The sequence below is a fragment of the Oncorhynchus kisutch genome, linkage group LG2 (assembly GCF_002021735.2).
Source record: "Oncorhynchus kisutch isolate 150728-3 linkage group LG2, Okis_V2, whole genome shotgun sequence".
Lineage (NCBI taxonomy): Eukaryota > Metazoa > Chordata > Actinopteri > Salmoniformes > Salmonidae > Oncorhynchus > Oncorhynchus kisutch.
Genome location: NC_034175.2, coordinates 21,570,045 through 21,587,178, shown reverse-complemented (window position 1 = coordinate 21,587,178; position 17,134 = coordinate 21,570,045). Strand labels below are relative to the sequence as shown.

The window sequence follows — 17,134 nt, the reverse complement described above, 5'->3', positions numbered from 1 at the left end:
AGTATCATACCAGTCAAGTGGGGCGGCAGGGTAGCCTAGTGGTTAGAGCGTTGGACTAGTAACCCCCAAGCTGACAAGGTACGAATCTGTCGTTCTGCCCCTGAACAGGCAGTTAACCCACTGTTCCTAGGCTGTCATTGAAAATAAGAATTTGTTCTTAACTGACTTGCCTAGTTAAATAAAGGTTAAAAAAAAAAGTATTCCTGTTAGTGAGTTGTGCGTGTCACACACACAATCTTTTATTTATCAAGCTCTACTGTACTTCCTCAAGTTGTCAATGTGTAGGCTGTACCATTGTCTGGACCACCTGAGGTACCTTATTCACAGTCTCTAAGCTTGCTTTCTCATTGGCTATGTCCCGATTCTCCACTTTTTTCCAGAAGTGTACACTTGCACACTCCCTGTCACAGATTATAACGCATAGGAATGGTGTAAGCATTGGCTGGAAGGAGTTTACCCCATTGTGAAGTCCATGCGAGAAAGTGTGTGCACACTTTGGAAGAACGGTAAAGAATTGGGTCTCAGCTATACTGTGTAGATCACATTATGCTCCCAGTGAGGGGCACTGGTGAGAGCTTTGTGCATAGAACAAATCAGCAGTCATGATCATTTTAAGTGAGTCATTTACTGAGATACTGTAAATGGATGAAAGGGTTTTGATTTGTACCTAATTTGTTCAAAGTTCATGTAGCATAGAAACATGATAGACACAGAGAGGCTTAAAGGTCTGCTTCATTGGAGATGGTTTACTTACCTTTCCTGATAGTGTGCGGTCTTATCTTAACTTCTAAGGCAGGGGTAGGCAACTAGATTCAGCCGCAGACCGATTTTTGTCAGAGATGATGGACTGGGGCCTGCAAAATAATTCATACACTGTAAATTGACCAAGTAAACCCAAAATATATATTTTAAAATAAAGACACAATCACATACTGTATGTCTATCATTTTATTTGTGGGAATACTTGGGAACAAATTTCCATTATTTTTAGAGGAATTCCTGCAGATTATACTCCTTTTTTACAAAAAACTGAGATGCCAAAATAAATGACTCATCGTCCGAGGGGGTGTCTGTTTGTACGATGAAAAACACACTGAGTGAATAGCTAGCTTCATTCAGTACTTCACTGAACTATCTGTTATAATTATGAGATATAATTCTTACTCTCACTGTGTTTTGAAGTGAGTTAGATGACACTGCCTATCTCATACTGCCTGCCCTCACACATTGCTATCCCCGTGTATGCTTTAATGAAGCATATACATTTTCCCTTCGAATTGTCTTCCCCGTCTCATTTCTCTGATCTCCTCTACTGCTTCTACTCATTGCGAGCGCTGACAAACGTATATGGATGATTTTAATTTGTCGCACAATTAGAGCTTTTTACCCACTCGGTTCATTTGTTTTCATCAGTTTTTTTCTGAATAGGTTTCAAGACAAGTGAGCGTCTCGTCTCCTAAGGAGAGTGTGCACGCACGCACACACACACACACACACACACTGCTCACTGGATCTGATCCTAGGAACCACTAATGAGAGAGGGGGGGGGGAAGAGAGAGGGAGAGTACCGCTAAATCACTTGGAGGAACGGACAGAGTGAAAACCAGAGCGAGGTGGAGAGAAGGGATTTACTGCTGGAGCACTCATTGAGGAGTAGAGGGAGTGAGTGTGTTGCATGTTATAGAGGTTGAGGTGTGAGCTCTGACAGGAGAAGGGTTAGCAGACTGAGTGGTGACTGACTGATTCACTCTGCTGTCATTTTCCATGTTCTGCTTATTCAGAGTGACAGTAGTGACAGTGCATACATTGTCATACTGTCTGCTGTCTATTGCAGTTCTCTGTTCGGAGGGTATGGGACTGACTACCACTACACCCGAGTGAGGGTAAGTTGCAGTTTAACCTACTTTTTTTTACTCGTCATTTTGTTGCTATCTGGGTTGTCTCTGTATTTGTATGTTATCTGGTGTATGTCTCTCTGTGTCTGTGTGTACTTGTGCCCAAAACAGTAGTTGGTCCTAAAATAACCACTCTATGAATAAAACCATGCTGAGGATGTTGTGCTTCCACATGTCGAGTAGTAGTGGGATCTCTCTTCAATGTGACTTCAGTCCATGGTGTTACGTTTTATTGACGTTTGCCTTCACATATCTGGAAGTCCTCAACTTTCCATTTGATCTCAACTTCTCGTTCCCCTCTTCTTCCTTGCCGTTTGAGCTTACTGACAATGATTCTGTCTCTCAGTATCCTTCTCTCCCACCGTTTATCTCAGTATGTCATTTCCATGAGAACTCTTGATCTCCTGTCCCCTCTCTCCAATGATCTTCAGCTATAAGTGACCATGCTACCACACACATGCACACGCACCTGAGTGTGGCTGATCAAAAAAAGGTTTTTGTTGTTGTTGCGACTAACCAGGCCAAAGCTGTGCCAGACCTGTCTAGAGTCCGTGTGACAGACAAGGAGGGAGAGAAGACGGGGAGAAAGAGAGCATGGAAAGACAGAGCAATGATCCAGTACATGGGTTGTTGTCATTTAGAGACCCGATATTTAACAGTTACAAGTTAGGGACATATTCTTAAAAGAATGAGGTGGCTTAAAAGACTGAGGTGGCTGTTAAATATCTTTTTCCAACACAACCATTTTTAGGGATTAAAGGCTTGTCAGAGAAAGAGAGATGAATGGGGTGTTTTCCCTGAGAAGAGAGCAAGAGAGGGGGTTCTTATTTAATGAAATGTCTGGACTACCTACTTCACAGGATAGTTTTTGAGTCTTCATCTGCATTATTTACTTTAAGTATGGCTTAAAGAAGTGCTGACCCATACATACATACATACATACATACATACATACATACATACATACATACATACATACATACATACATACATACAGTATTGAACAACAATGTTATCTCAATTCCCCTCTTTGACATATCTCATCTCTATCTAAAATTGGGTTGTTTTTTTTTATCCATGAAACAAGTCTTAGAACCCGCTTTGTACCCACTTTCCATGATTTCCCATAAGCACTGCCATGTAGAGCTTTTTCACAACAAGCCCATTTGCCGAACAGTACTGACAGTTTACCTTTGTTGTTAAACATATTGTTTTCCTGTCAGTCAAAGGACTAAAGGAAGTAGGATACAAATATATAGTAAATAAGAGATACAAAGTATACTCCCTTACAAAAAAGATTCCAGTTTTGAAACTGCAGTCGATTGTGCTATTTTGGTCACAGTAATTGTGCTATTTTGGTCACAGTAATTGTGCTATTTTGGTCACAGTAATTGTGCTATTTTGGTCACAGTAATTGTGCTATTTTGGTCACAGTAATTGTGCTATTTTGGTCACAGTAATTGAAAAAAAAATGTTTAAACTTTTTGGGGATGCCGTATTTGCAGCATACTGGACTCTAACTGCAGTTATGCAGCAGTGTACTGAAGTTATACTGCACTCTGACTGAAATCTTTTTGTAAGGGTTGAAAGCAGATGCTTCCACAGAGGTGTGGTTTCTGAATTGGAGATGATCGTGGACTACAGGAAAAGGAGGGCCGAACACACCCCCATTCACATGAACAGGGCTGTAGAGGAGTGGGTCGAGAGTTTAAAGTTTCTTGGTGCCCACATCACCAACAAACTATCATCGTCCAAACACACCAAGAAACTCGTGAAGAGGGCACGACAACGCCTCCCCCCCCCCCCCCCAGGAAACTGAAAAGATTTGGCATGGGTCCCCAGATCCACAAAGTTCTACAACTGCACCATCGAGAGCATGATGCGGTTGCATCACCGCCTGGTATGGCAACTGCTCGGCATCTAACCGTAATACTCTACAGAGGGTAGTGCGTACGGCCCAGTACATCACTGGGGCCAAGCTTCCTGCCATCCGGGACGTCTATACCAGGCGGTGTCAGAGGAAAGAACAAAAATTGTCAGACCCTAGTCACCATAATCATAGACTGTTCTCTCTGCTACAGCACGGCAAGCGGTACCGGAGCACAAAGTCTAGGTCCCAAAAGCTCCTTAACAGCTTCTACCCCCAAACCATAAGACTCCCGAACAATTAATCAAATGGCCACCCAGACTATTTGCATTGAACCCCCCCCCTTTTACACTGCTGCTACTCGCTGTTTATTAAATATCCATAGTCACTTTACGCCTGCATGTAAAAATGACTTTGACTAACCTGTACCCCCACACATTGACTCGGTACTGGTACCCCCTCCCCTGTATGTAGCCTCATTATTGTTATTTTAACTTAATTGTTTTTTTCAAACTTTACTTTATTTAGTCAATCTTTTCTTAAGTCTATTTCCTTAAAACTGCGTTGTTTAAGGGCTTGTAGTAAGTAAGCATTTCACGTTAAGGTCTACGACACCTGTTGTGTTCTGTAAATCTGACAAATAACATTTTGATTTGAATTAGTTGAGCAATCACCGTCCCCTCATGCTTAGGGTCACGTATAAAAATACTGGGCAGGCCATTTATTTCGGCTACATTGGCTATGCCCCCGTAGGATTACAATGCCCCATCCACAGGGCACAAGTGGTCACTGAATGGTTGGATGAAAATGATGTAGAGCCATATTCCATGGTTGTCTCAACCCAACTCAACCCAGATCTCAACCCAATTGAACACTTATGAGAGATTCTGGAGCAGCTCCTGAGACAAAGTTTTCCATGATCATCAGCAAAATAGCAAAATTATGGAATTTCTCGTGGAAGAATAGTGTCGCATCCCTCCAATATAGTTCCAGACACTTGTAGAATCTATGCCAAGGCTCACTGAAGCTGTTCTGGCTCGTGGTGGCCCAACACTCTATTAAGACACTTTATGCAGGGGTTTCCTTTATATTGGCACTTATTGTACCTGTAGTATTTCTGATTGTCTTAACTTTTTAACCACAACTAATAAGCTGTGCCTTTTCAGTCATTTTTTTCTTCACCTCAAACAAAAAGTAACAAAGTCTGTTTTTGTATTTGAGAAATCTTTCCAGCACTCTCCCCTTCGATAACCACGTAGCCTGGAAAATGTAATGCTCTGAAACTATATATCCTGCGAAAACATCATACAATACCCGAACGCTTCTTCTCCCTTGCACAAATAAAGCTGTATGTCTGGGGATCACTGGCACGGGAATCTCTGAGGGCCCAGAATAGTTCGTACAATTGTTCATGTTTGCTAGCAAGAACTGAAGACATAGAAGGCTAGAATAAAGGCAGACAGGCATAGAGAGGCCATATTTCATGCAACTGAAAGAACCTGAACCAACTGCCATGTGGTGTTGCCAATGTGATTTATAATGGATATTTATTTTTGTCAGCGTATTTTCTGTTTGACGAAAATGCCCATATGAAAATCATAGGTCCAAACTGGCATGCAGATTGGTAGAAATGGTCATGTAAATTATCACTCCACATGAAAAAAAAGTTGCTGACCACTTTAAGGCTTAAATTCATTCATATCTTTTTTGGAAAATAGGTCTATTATACCAGGAGCAAATTGGCCATCTGGCAATGTCAGATGGGCTGGACCATTTGTTTTGTTTGGGTGGGCTGGTAGAAATATTGTTTTAATATACAAATAAAATAATAAGAAAAGTGGCATGAACAGTGGCCCATTGGCCTTTATTTAATGATTTTTGCTCAAATAAAAATTGTTATAGTAATATATAATCAGCCTTTGGATGATCAGTGGGAAACGGCTGGCCCTCCTACCAAGATGGGCTGGCCCGGTTACATACATCTTAGCCAAATACATTTCAACTCTGTTTTTCACAATTCTTGACATTTAATCCTAGTAAAAAATTCCCTGTCTTAGATCAGTTAGGATCACCACTTTATTTTAAGAATGTGAAATGTCAGAATAATAGTAGAGGATGATTTATTTCAGCTTTTATTTCTTTCATCACATTCCCAGTGGGTCAGAAGTTTACATGCACTCAATTAGTATTTGGTAGCATTGCCTTTAAATTGTTTAACTTGGGTCAAACGGTTCAGGTAGCCTTCCACAAGCTTCCCACAATAAGTTGGGTGAATTTTGGCCCATTCCTCCTGACAGAGCTGGTGTAACTGAGTCAGGTTTGTAGGCCTCCTTGCTCACACACGCTTTTTCAGTTTTGCCAACACATTTTCTATAGGATTGAGGTCAGGTCTTTGTGATGGCCATTCCAATACCTTGACTTTGTTTAAGCCATTTTTCCACAACTTTGGAAGTATGCTTGGGGTCATTGTCCATTTGGAAGACCCATAAACTACCAAGCTTTCACTTCCTGACTGATGTCTTGAGATGTTGCTTCAATATATCCACATCATTTTCTTTCCTCATGATGACATCTATTTTGTGAAGTGCACCAGTCCCTCCTGCAGCAAAGCACACCCACAACATGATGCTGCCACCCCCGTGCTTCACGGTTGTGATGGTGTTCTTCAGCTTGCAAGCCTCCCCCTTTTTCCTCCAAACATAACGATGGTCATTATGGCCAAACAGTTCTATTTTTGTTTCATCAGACCAGAGGAAATTTCTCCAAAAAGTACGATCTTTGTCCCCATGTGCTGTTGCAAACCGTCGTCTGGCTTTTTTAAGGTGGTTTTGGAGCAGTGGCTTCTTCCTTGCCGAGCGGCCTTTCAGGTTATGTCGATATAGGACTCGTTTTACTGTGGATATAGATACTTTTGTACCCGTTTCCTCCAGCATCTTCACAAGGTCCTTTGCTGTTGTTCTGGATTGATTTGCACTTTTCACACCAAAGTACGTTCATCTCTAGGAGACAGAACGCGTCTCCTTCCTGAGCGGTATGGCAGCTGTGTGGTCCCATGGTGTTTATACTTGCGTACTATCATTTGAACAGATGAACGTGGTACCTTCAGGGGGTTGTAAATTGCTCACAATGATGAGCAAAACTTGTGGAGGTCTACAATTTTTTTTCTGAGGTCTCGGCTGATTTCTTTTGATTTTCTCATGATGTCAAGCAAAGAGGCACTGAGTTGTGAGAGTGAATTATAAGTGAAATAATCTGTCTTTAAGCAGTTGTTGGAATAATTACTTGTGTCATGCACAAAGTAGATGTCCTAACCGACTTGCCAAAACTGTAGTTTGTTAACAAGAAATTTGTGGTGGTTGAAAAACAAGTTTTAATGACTCCAACCTAAGTGTATGTAAACTTAAGAATGCATCAGATGACCTGGCCTCCACAATCACCCGACCTCAACCAATTTGAGATGAGTTGGACCTTAAAGTGAAGGAAAAGCAGCCAACAAGTCCTCAGCATATGTGGAAACTCCTTCAAGACTGTTGGAAAAGCATTCCTCATGAAACTGGTTGAGAGGATGCCAAGAGTGTGCAAAGCTGTCATCAAGGCAAAGGGTGGCTACTTTGAAGAATCTCAAATATAAAATATATTTTGATTTAACACTTTGTTTGGTTACTACATGATTCCATATGTGTTATTTCATAGTTTTGATGTCTTCACTATTCTACAATGTAGAAAATAGTAAAAATAAAGAAAAACCCTGGAATGAGTAGGTTTATCCAAACTTTTGACTGGTACTGTATGTAAATGAGATATTTCTGTTTTTTTTTATTTATACATTTTTTATTTATACAAAAAGTCAAGGGGTCTGAATACTCTCCGAATGCACTGTATGTAGGCTGGTGTAGGTATGTAGGGTAGTTTAGAGGGACAGGGAGGGAGCTTTAGATCTCTCCCTTTAATTATGTATCTCAAAGCCAATCTGAAACATTGGAGGGTAGAGGTGCTGTGTTCGAGAAATAGGCTAAAGGTGGAATGAAACTGCCAATTGAATGAAAAAAAACCCACTGTAATTCACTTAAAGTAGAAGAATATGGGCATGTAGTAGATGCTTTTATCCAAAGTGACTGATGCCAAGTAACAACAAAGACATTTGATATGTGTGGCCCATATGGGAATCAAAACCACAACTGATATTGAAAGTGCCATGTTCCAATCTATAAAGCCATCAGCACCGGTGCGGTATCACATCCACAGGATGTACAACTCCAATCTGCATTGAGCTGAGATTGTGGAATTGTACATATATCTACTGTATGTGTTGTATATACAAGGTGCAGAGTTTAAGAGCTTTGTGTGTCTAATTATGAGTTATAACTCTTGATGTTATTAGTCTCTCTTGTTACTTTTTCAGACTGTTCCAGACTCTCTGTCCAGAGGAGCATGATGACTACTTTCCCCAATGAGACAGGCTTCTCCTCCCTCTCTCCATCATACTCCCTCTCCTCTCCCACACCGTCCCTCACCTCCAACCCTTTCTCTTCCTTCTCCCTCTCCACCTCCTCCTTCTCTCCGTCCAACTGCTCCAGCTCTCCGTTGCTCTCCTCCCCTCCCTATAACTTCTACGCTGTGCTGCTGGTGCTGCTCATCTTTTGTGTGGTGTTCGGCAACGTGCTAGTTTGTGTGGCGGTGTCGCGCGAGCGCGCCCTCCAGACTACCACCAACTACCTCATTGTCTCCCTGGCCGTGTCTGACCTGCTGCTGGCCATCCTGGTCATGCCCTGGGGCGTCTACCTGGAGGTGGGTGGGTGTGTGTGGGTTCGTGCGTGCGTGCGTGTTTCTATCCATCTGGCAGCCAGTGTTTTTCTGTCTCTCTTTCATTTGTCTGTCTCGTTCCCTGTCTTTTTCTCCTAGGCTCTACACTCGTTCATTCGTAGGTGTTTCAAAAGCCCTCTCAGATAATGTCACGGTAGCAGTCAATAATTCATCAGCATGTCTGTGTCTCATATGGTACCCTATTCCCTATGTAGGGCACTCATTTTGATTGGGGCCATGAATTACAAACCCCTGCTGTTCCGGAACACATGTAATAATTCCTCACGTGTGTTATTGTTCATACTGTATGTGTCCCTTTCCTAGGTGGTAGGGGAGTGGCGCTTCAGTCTCATCCACTGTGACATCCTCCTGACCCTGGACGTCATGATGTGTACTGCCAGCATCCTCAACCTCTGTGCCATCAGCATCGACAGGTACTCACACTCTTTCTCTATATCTATCTACAGTATCTATCTATCTATCTATCTATCTAACTACAGTATTTATCTAGAGTATCTATCTTTCTACAGTATATCTATCGCTCTATCTACAATGTCTGTCTGTCTCGCTCGTTCTCCTCCCATCACTCTCTTCTCACACTCTTCAAAATCTGGATTGATTTCATTGTGCCCTTGCAGCGAAAACATATTTTAGGGTGATGGTCATGTCTCCTGATGGGACATGTATTTTTTAATGGTTTGTTATTGTTGTTTTCCCATCAGAAAAACATTTCCTGTCTTTTAGGGTACCCTCCTCACTTCGCAAGTATCATCTTCTTAACATGAGCTCATTTTGTCCAACCAAATCCTTCCCCTTTCAAAACCAGTGAAAGAAATGGACAATTTCAGCAGCCTCAATAGTTGTAGCCTAGTTTGTCCCATTGTAGATTGATTCGCTCTGACTGTGAAGCCATGTCTCAGGGCTTAGTGTGGGTACTGTTCTTCTTTCGTATCTGTACCTGACCACCAGCCCTTTGGAGGGATGACAGTCTCCTCTCCTCACACCGGGCTTTCTATGGAGGGCTCTTAGAGTGGTTTGTCAAGCTGCTGCACCGTGAAACTGACTTGGACAGCTTTTGTTTGTGTTCGACCGGTGAATGAGACTAACTGACAATGCAACTGAACTGTGTGTGGGCGGTGGTGGGCAAGGTGTTTGTGTGCGGGATTCTTTGTGCACACGTGTGCGTGTGTAGGCGTTAGCTGGAAATACTGCATGTGTGTGTGTGCAGGTACATGGCGGTGGCGATGCCCATGCTGTATAACACCAGATACAGCTCCAGGAGGAGGGTGGCTCTGATGATTGCTGTTGTGTGGTTCCTCTCCTTCGCCATCTCCAGCCCTCTGCTGTTTGGACTCAACAACACAGGTCTGTCTGTCTCTGTATCTGTCTCTCAGTCCCCCCCCCCCCCCCCAGAGAAAACAGAATAACTCCAAAACAGTGAAAAGATTGGTCCTTTATGTCCGAATGTCATCAATTTAAGAGGAAGTGAAAGAGGAAACATAATAAGACTCCAGTTTTTCTTGGGTGCATACTGTATGCTTGCATAATTGTCTTAAGATAACACATTACACACGCTTTCACATTTTACTCAAGAGATGCTGAAAGAAAGAAATATTTCTCCACTCCTGTTCCCGAGACAAAATGTTTAATTTGTTGTTTAATTTCACTGCTTGAAATGCAGATTTCTGCAGGAGTTAATATTGTATTACGCTACAGATGAGCGGTTATAGGCCTACGGTCAGTTTATATTTCAGTTACAATTCCATTTAACCCATATATTTAAATGAGGTAAATTCTGATTATTCATGGTTCCTCATGAGCGGGATATCAAAGGTGCATGTCAACAGCTTATCTCGGATAAGACCTGAAGCCAGATATGAGCTACTATCTGTTATTCTGTGTGCATGTCAATGACTAGGCCGAGGCTACAAAGAAAGCATTTTCCCCCCCGTCCTGAATAGCTGCAATTTGAACGAATGTTCCAAAAATATATATATGGCGGCAGGAACCTTCTCTGTCTGTCAAATAAATACATTTGATTTGTTGTAATGGATATTTCCGTAGAAGCAAGACGCAGTCTTACACATTGCATTGGGGCAAAGCAATTAACGTTTTGTGTGATGGTGTAATCTTTATAGTTATGTTGCCATATAGCCAGCAATCTGCCTTCTGTTTAGCCAACGTTTCCAATGATGTTGAAAAAAGGAAATTAAATGGCTAGACAACCGCCTCGTGTCGTGCTCATGTTTGCCATAGCCCACGGTTATAACAGACAAAGAACTACCTTTGTTTGAACTGGTTTTTTTTGTGTACACGCGGCTGCGGAGTCACGGATTGACTGAGCATCAGCTGAAAGGAGGCTAGTGGATCCCTCATGCACAGAAATCTATGTATTTTTAGCAACAGCAAGTCTGGTTCCAGAGAAACCGGAACCGCAGTCACTCCGATGAATCTATTCAATCACACGTGCTCTAGTCTCATTCACTCATTTACGTCTAGGAGAGACATAAACATGGCCCGGGAAGCCCCCACGTGTGCAGAAACCCAACACTCATTTATGTTATTAGCTATGTAACATAACCATTGCGATCTTCCAGTCCATCTGTAGTCAGCCTGGAAGAAGATTGCAGCCCTACTGGATATCTGGGTATCACCAGTTGGTGAGAGACCGAATGAACAATCAGTTAGATAGGCCTACATCCTGTTTAATCACGACGAACAGCTATGCAGTCACTGCCATCACTAACACCACACACACATGCACACACAGACACACTACTGCTTACTAACAGCTTTCAGCTCTGTGTGCTTTTAATCAGTCAACAAGTTTCAATGGAAGAGGGGCTCATTGATTGGCCTGTCAGTCCACATCCACAATACAGAAGGTTTATCAGTGATGTGGGCTGACATTTTAAGTCGGATAACGTGCACATCATCACGTTTTGCTCAAGATGGTATTTTGATTTTTTTTTAAACTATTATTGCACTGTCTCGCCGGAGCTGTAGCTCGTGCAAAACGAAGCGAACTAAGGTTTGGAACATAAGCTCCTACCTTGAGGATGGGGCTGAAGAGAGTACTGCTTATCGTATGCAAATACTGCACAGCTTGGTGCAACAACCACTCGCTCGAGCTGGAGTGGCCAACACTAAAAGACCATTTATGCCTGATCAGAAAATGTGGTCGGAGGCTTCGTATGGAGGCATGCAGAGGCCAAATGCCCATGGCTGTGTGCCGCTCAAATATTGTAACAATGCAGAGGGCTCCGTATCGCTCCGCATTGACATGATTGGTTGACGGTAGGTGAGGGCGGGAGGTCCTGTATAAACACAAACTCACTTCCTGGACAACAGCTCTGTGCTGCTCGGGCAAGGCACAAGAAGTATAAATACCCTGACCTCTGCAGACGCCATATCACATATCACACTACCTCATCCCCATATTGTTACTTATCCTCTTCCTCTTTTGCACCTCAGTTTCTCTACTTGCACATCATCTGCACATCTATCACTCCAGTGTTAATGCTAATTTGTCATTATTTCGCTTCTATGGCCAATTTATTGCCTTTACCCTCCCTACTCTTCTACATTTGCACCCACTGTACATAGATGTTTCTATTGTGTTATTGACTGTACGTTTGTGTGTAACTCTTGTCTCTTTGTCGCACTGCTTTGCTTTATCTTGGCCAGGTCGCAGTTGTAAATGAGAACTTGTTCTCAACTGGCCTACCTGGTGAAATATATATATATATATATATATATATATATATATATATATATATATATATATATATATATATATATATATACACATTGGCTCTACAGCCACTGCAGATATCAGATTGACCATGCAGCGCCTTTAATCTGCCTGTTAACATTCAGTAACCTTCGAGAGACCCGTCAACACACCGCTGGGAAAACGAGATGATTGGCGTTCAGGGTCACCATGTGTCCTATAGAACAGCTATGGTTATACTGTATATGGGGAAGCTTGCGTTTATTGGATTGGACCTACCATCTAAACATCCAATTCAACAGAAAGGCACCTCCTTACAGTGTACAGCATATAGTATTTTGCTAGCAGCTGTATACTGTTGAAAGGGTTCAACTAGACTGTAGTGTGTTGTGCGATAGGCCGTGGCCTGGCCTTATAAGAAGCAGATTTGATATGCCTTTCAGACGTTGCATCCAGCCTGAATATGGAGAGAAACGGCCAATGCCGGATGCTTATGTACCCGTCTTCTCTGGAGCTAAACCAGGCATTTACTTGGTTGCCACACCACTACGGAGTGGACTTTGACATATTTAACAGCTAGGGTTGACATATTTAACAGCTAGGGTTGACATATTTAACAGCTAGGGTTGACATATTTAACAGCTAGGGTTGACATATTTAACAGCTAGGGTTGACATATTTAACAGCTAGGGTTGACATATTTAACAGCTAGGGTTGACATATTTAACAGCTAGGGTTGACATATTTAACAGCTAGGGTTGACATATTTAACAGCTAGGGTTGACATATTTAACAGCTAGGGTTGACATATTTAACAGCTAGGGTTGACATCTTTAACAGCTAGGGTTGACATATTTAACAGCTAGGGTTGACATATTTAACAGCTAGGGTTGACATCTTTAACAGCTAGGGTTGACATCTTTGGCTATCTGACCAGAACTCTAGAGGAAAACCTCTCTCTTGCTTCCTCCTCCCACCTGTCCCCACTCCCAAACAACATCTCTGTTTCTATCCACCTCTTCTCATCCCCTTCACTCCATCAGCCAGTCGGGAGGAGACCAAGTGTGCCTTCGCTGACCCATCCTTCGTGGTCTACTCATCCGTGGCCTCCTTCTACGTTCCGTTCATCGTGACCCTGCTGGTGTACGCCCAGATCTGTGTCGTGCTGCGGAGGCGGGGCCGACGCACCGTGCCCCGCAGACACGGCCTGCACCCACAGGGAGGAGGCAAGACGGGGGAGGGCCACAGGCACAGGAAGGTTCATGATTAGTCAACCAATCTATCAGTTAACTAATCAGCCAGTCATCAATCAATTAACCCCATAAAACAGCCAGCCAATAAATCAGAGGCAGGATGAGGAAGTGAAAAAAGCTTGATTTAAAAGAAAAACTTTCTTATCTCTCCCTTCATCCTCTCAGAATAAGTGTACCCTCCCTGAGGATGTGAAGCTGTGCACTCTGATCACGAGGCCCCCCACCACCGCACCCCAACGCAAGAAAGTGGTAAGTCTCTGAAACACTGTGACCATGAAATTGGATTACGAAATCTCCTACAATATGAGCCTTAGAACTACAGTACATATCTCTACATCGCTTGCTGTTTCTCTGTCTCTTATTTGTCTTTCCCTCCCTTCCCATCCTTTCTTCCTGCCCCTTGTCTCTCTCTCTCTCTGTCTGTATCTCTCGCTCTCACTTCGTTTTTCTCTCTATCGAGCTCTCTCTCTTTTTTCTCTCTCTCTCTCACCCCCTCCTCTCCCTGCCTCTCTTCCCCTGCCCTATTAGACGTTAGTGAAGGAGGCGGTGGTGCACCCCCTGGAGGAGGAGCCGGTGGGGTGTGGTTTCCTGTCCCAGTTAGACCAGAGCCTCCCCCCGCCTCACCCTTCTCACCGCCCTCCCTCCTCCGGACGAGCCACCAAGATCTCCCTTTCTATCTCTGTGGTACCCGCGCCCTTCCCGTCACCGTCGGTGGCACCACGCTCCGCCCTCGTACCCCGCCGTGCCACCTTCGAGGATGGCATGAGTGGCCGCGAGCGATGGAGGGAGCGCAATGCAGACAGGGAGAAGGGAGCGATGGAGAAGGAGAGGGTGAAAGGGACTCTGTCGCAGCAGAAGGAGAGGAAGGCGACCCAGATGCTGGCTATTGTGCTTGGTGAGAGAATCAGAAGGAGACGATGAGGGTGGCTGAATAGAGAATGTTTCAGCCAGTCCCAATTCACTCCTTCCCCCTTCCCATTGGCCTTTCAATGTTTGATGATCTGAAGGGAAGTGGCCGAGAGTGAATTGAGGCCTGCTCACACCCTTTCATTCTCCTCCCTTCTCCATAAGGTGTGTTCATCATCTGCTGGCTGCCCTTCTTCCTGACCCACGTGCTGAAGGCCCACTGTGGCAGCTGCTGTATCTCCCCCTCCCTGTACAGTGCTGTCACCTGGCTGGGCTACCTCAACAGTGCCGTTAACCCCGTCATCTACACCACCTTCAACATCGAGTTCCGGAAGGCCTTCATCAAGATCCTAAACTGCTGAGTACAGGGAGGAAGGGGATGAGGGGAGAGTGGGAGAAAGTGTAGTGGAGAGAGGGCAAAAACAAGGTCAGAGACTTGAAATAAAACTAAAGAAGGGAAAGAGAGGGGTGAAAACAAAGACCAGAAGGGAATGGAAGGAGAGATGGAGGGGGACAGAGAGAGAGTCCCCAAAAAATGTAACAGGTCAAACAGAAGAGCAAGTGAAGCAAGACCGATATACCAAATCAAAACAGACTTGGGAATTATAGAGGTTATGTAAACGTCTGTAAATCTAAAACATAGCAGGGAGAGAGTCATATTCTGAAGGTTCTATGGGAAGAGATGGGGTAGGGAACAAACAGTGGCAGAAGACTGTCCCACTCCTTATGGGGATGACTAAGTAAGTGTATTATTCTCTGATACCCCTCTGAAGTATACTGTCTGCAGACATTGTAATTTAATTAACAGAGTTAAAACAGGACAGAGGTCATATTTTAAGGAGATACACAATAAATCTGCACAATTGTTCTCCAATAGCAGTCTTGTTGCGTCGTCCCAGTGTAAACATGCCTGTAAGAGAATATGTTGGTGAAGATATGATGCCATATTAACATGGTGGTATGATGCCATAATAACATGGTGATATGATGCAATATGATGAGCGACTAATCAAGGTTTGTTCATGAGGTATATGTATATATTGTTGTTTAGAGTGTGAGCTCTAAATATCTGTATTACTGTTATTGTACAGGTAAATGTAATAAAATATGTTCTACTCATATTGCTAGTCTATTTCAAGTTTTCTGTACCGCAGGGTTGGGGTCAATTTGAATTGAAGTCAGTCAATTCTGGAAGTAAAGATATTTTCCAATTGATTAATAACGCAGAAAAAAGTTGTTTTCATTGACAACTTAATCTATGCTTTGGATTTTAAATTCAAATCACTTCCTTAATTGACTGACTTCAATTCAAATTGACCCCAGCCCTGCATTACTGTACTGGTCAAACAATAGACAGAAATGGATTAATTGACTAACTTGTTTAAAATACATTTGCTCTCTACGTTGATCTCTGGCTCTTCTCTCATCGCTTCTTTAACCCCTCTGGTGGTGAAGCAGTGTGGATGTTCCCGTGTTTGTCTGCCAACACCTGTCTGCTACAGTAACGTGAGAGGCCAAACAAATGCTGCTGATGTGAAACAGGACACACACACACAAAGATAGTGGGTCAGTGTAAGTCATAGTCACTATGACTTTGCGTTTGTGCGTGCCTCCCATTGACAACTCCTGTCCCATCAATGAGCATAGACGTGGTTTGTATGGGACAGTTTTTCTGTGTTTTTGTCATACTTGTATGCAAACCAACCTAGGAGATCATTTAAAATGAGATGCCCTTCAAATACAAATGGAGTCATTGTATATTAACTTAAGTATGTTTGTTTTCATTCAGTATACTGTGTCTGTGTAACTGAGTACCTGCGAGTGAATGACTCGGGGGTACAGTATACATTACCCTCTGTTGTTAAACTCTGACCCTGGCTCACAATTATTCACATGCATATTTCATGATCGATGACAAGAGTGTACATATCTGTTACCGCCCTACCTTGTCCTGTCCTGCTCGCACCTACCTACAGTTACCCCTCTTCAGAGGAGGAGAGAAAGATTAAGGAGAGGTAAAATGGTAGAACTCATGAGAGGAGAAGAAGAGGGATGATGGGGGGGTGAGATAATGAAAAGATTAGGAAAGGAACTGGGTTGGGTACGGAAGGATGATTGCAGGTAGAAGAAGAGACAACAGAGGAGCGGTCTGGCAAAAATTAACTGAAAAAGACCACGCCTGGGATAGACGATGCATTTGACAGAATTGTTGCCACTATTTCAAGGATGTTGTTCTTGTGACTTTGGAACTCCAACTTTGAGTGAAGGAATAATAGATTAAGTTGAATAATCCCTGATGAAGTAGAGACACACAGCTCTCTATGGCTTACATTCAGGTAAAATCAATTTAGTAACTACACTTTTTTTTTGGAAACAAAATGTCCTTGCCTAATCTACAGTGGGTGGTATTTGATTTCCCAGCAAGCTTCTAATTTTTTATTCAAATTCCTTATAGCTCTATTATAGCAATTATGCTCTTTATAATAATTTTCTCTAACTCTCATTCATGCACAATTCTGTTGATTATACCGACCGCACACAACTTGTAGAGGAATTAATGTGTATACAGATATATCCAAAAAATCTGGTGTGTACTTGTTTATAAGAACAGAGATTGTATCAAGAAGTTAACATTCACCCTCAAAACACATTGTACAGGTTCTTAAAAGCTTGTCTA

General features: G+C 42.9%; 1 protein-coding gene across 1 annotated transcript; it reads left to right on the top strand.

Moving 5' to 3' along the window:
* Positions 1-195: 195 nt before the first annotated feature.
* LOC109902101 (D(2) dopamine receptor A-like) lies at positions 196-16,162 on the top strand. Its single transcript, XM_020498190.2, has 8 exons — positions 196-1,883; positions 8,165-8,550; positions 8,890-8,999; positions 9,794-9,930; positions 13,342-13,556; positions 13,717-13,800; positions 14,080-14,446; positions 14,623-16,162. The coding sequence occupies exons 2-8, from the start codon at positions 8,194-8,196 to the stop codon at positions 14,817-14,819; spliced, it is 1,467 nt and encodes a 488-aa protein (XP_020353779.1). The 5' UTR covers positions 196-1,883; positions 8,165-8,193; the 3' UTR covers positions 14,820-16,162.
* Positions 16,163-17,134: the final 972 nt, after the last annotated feature.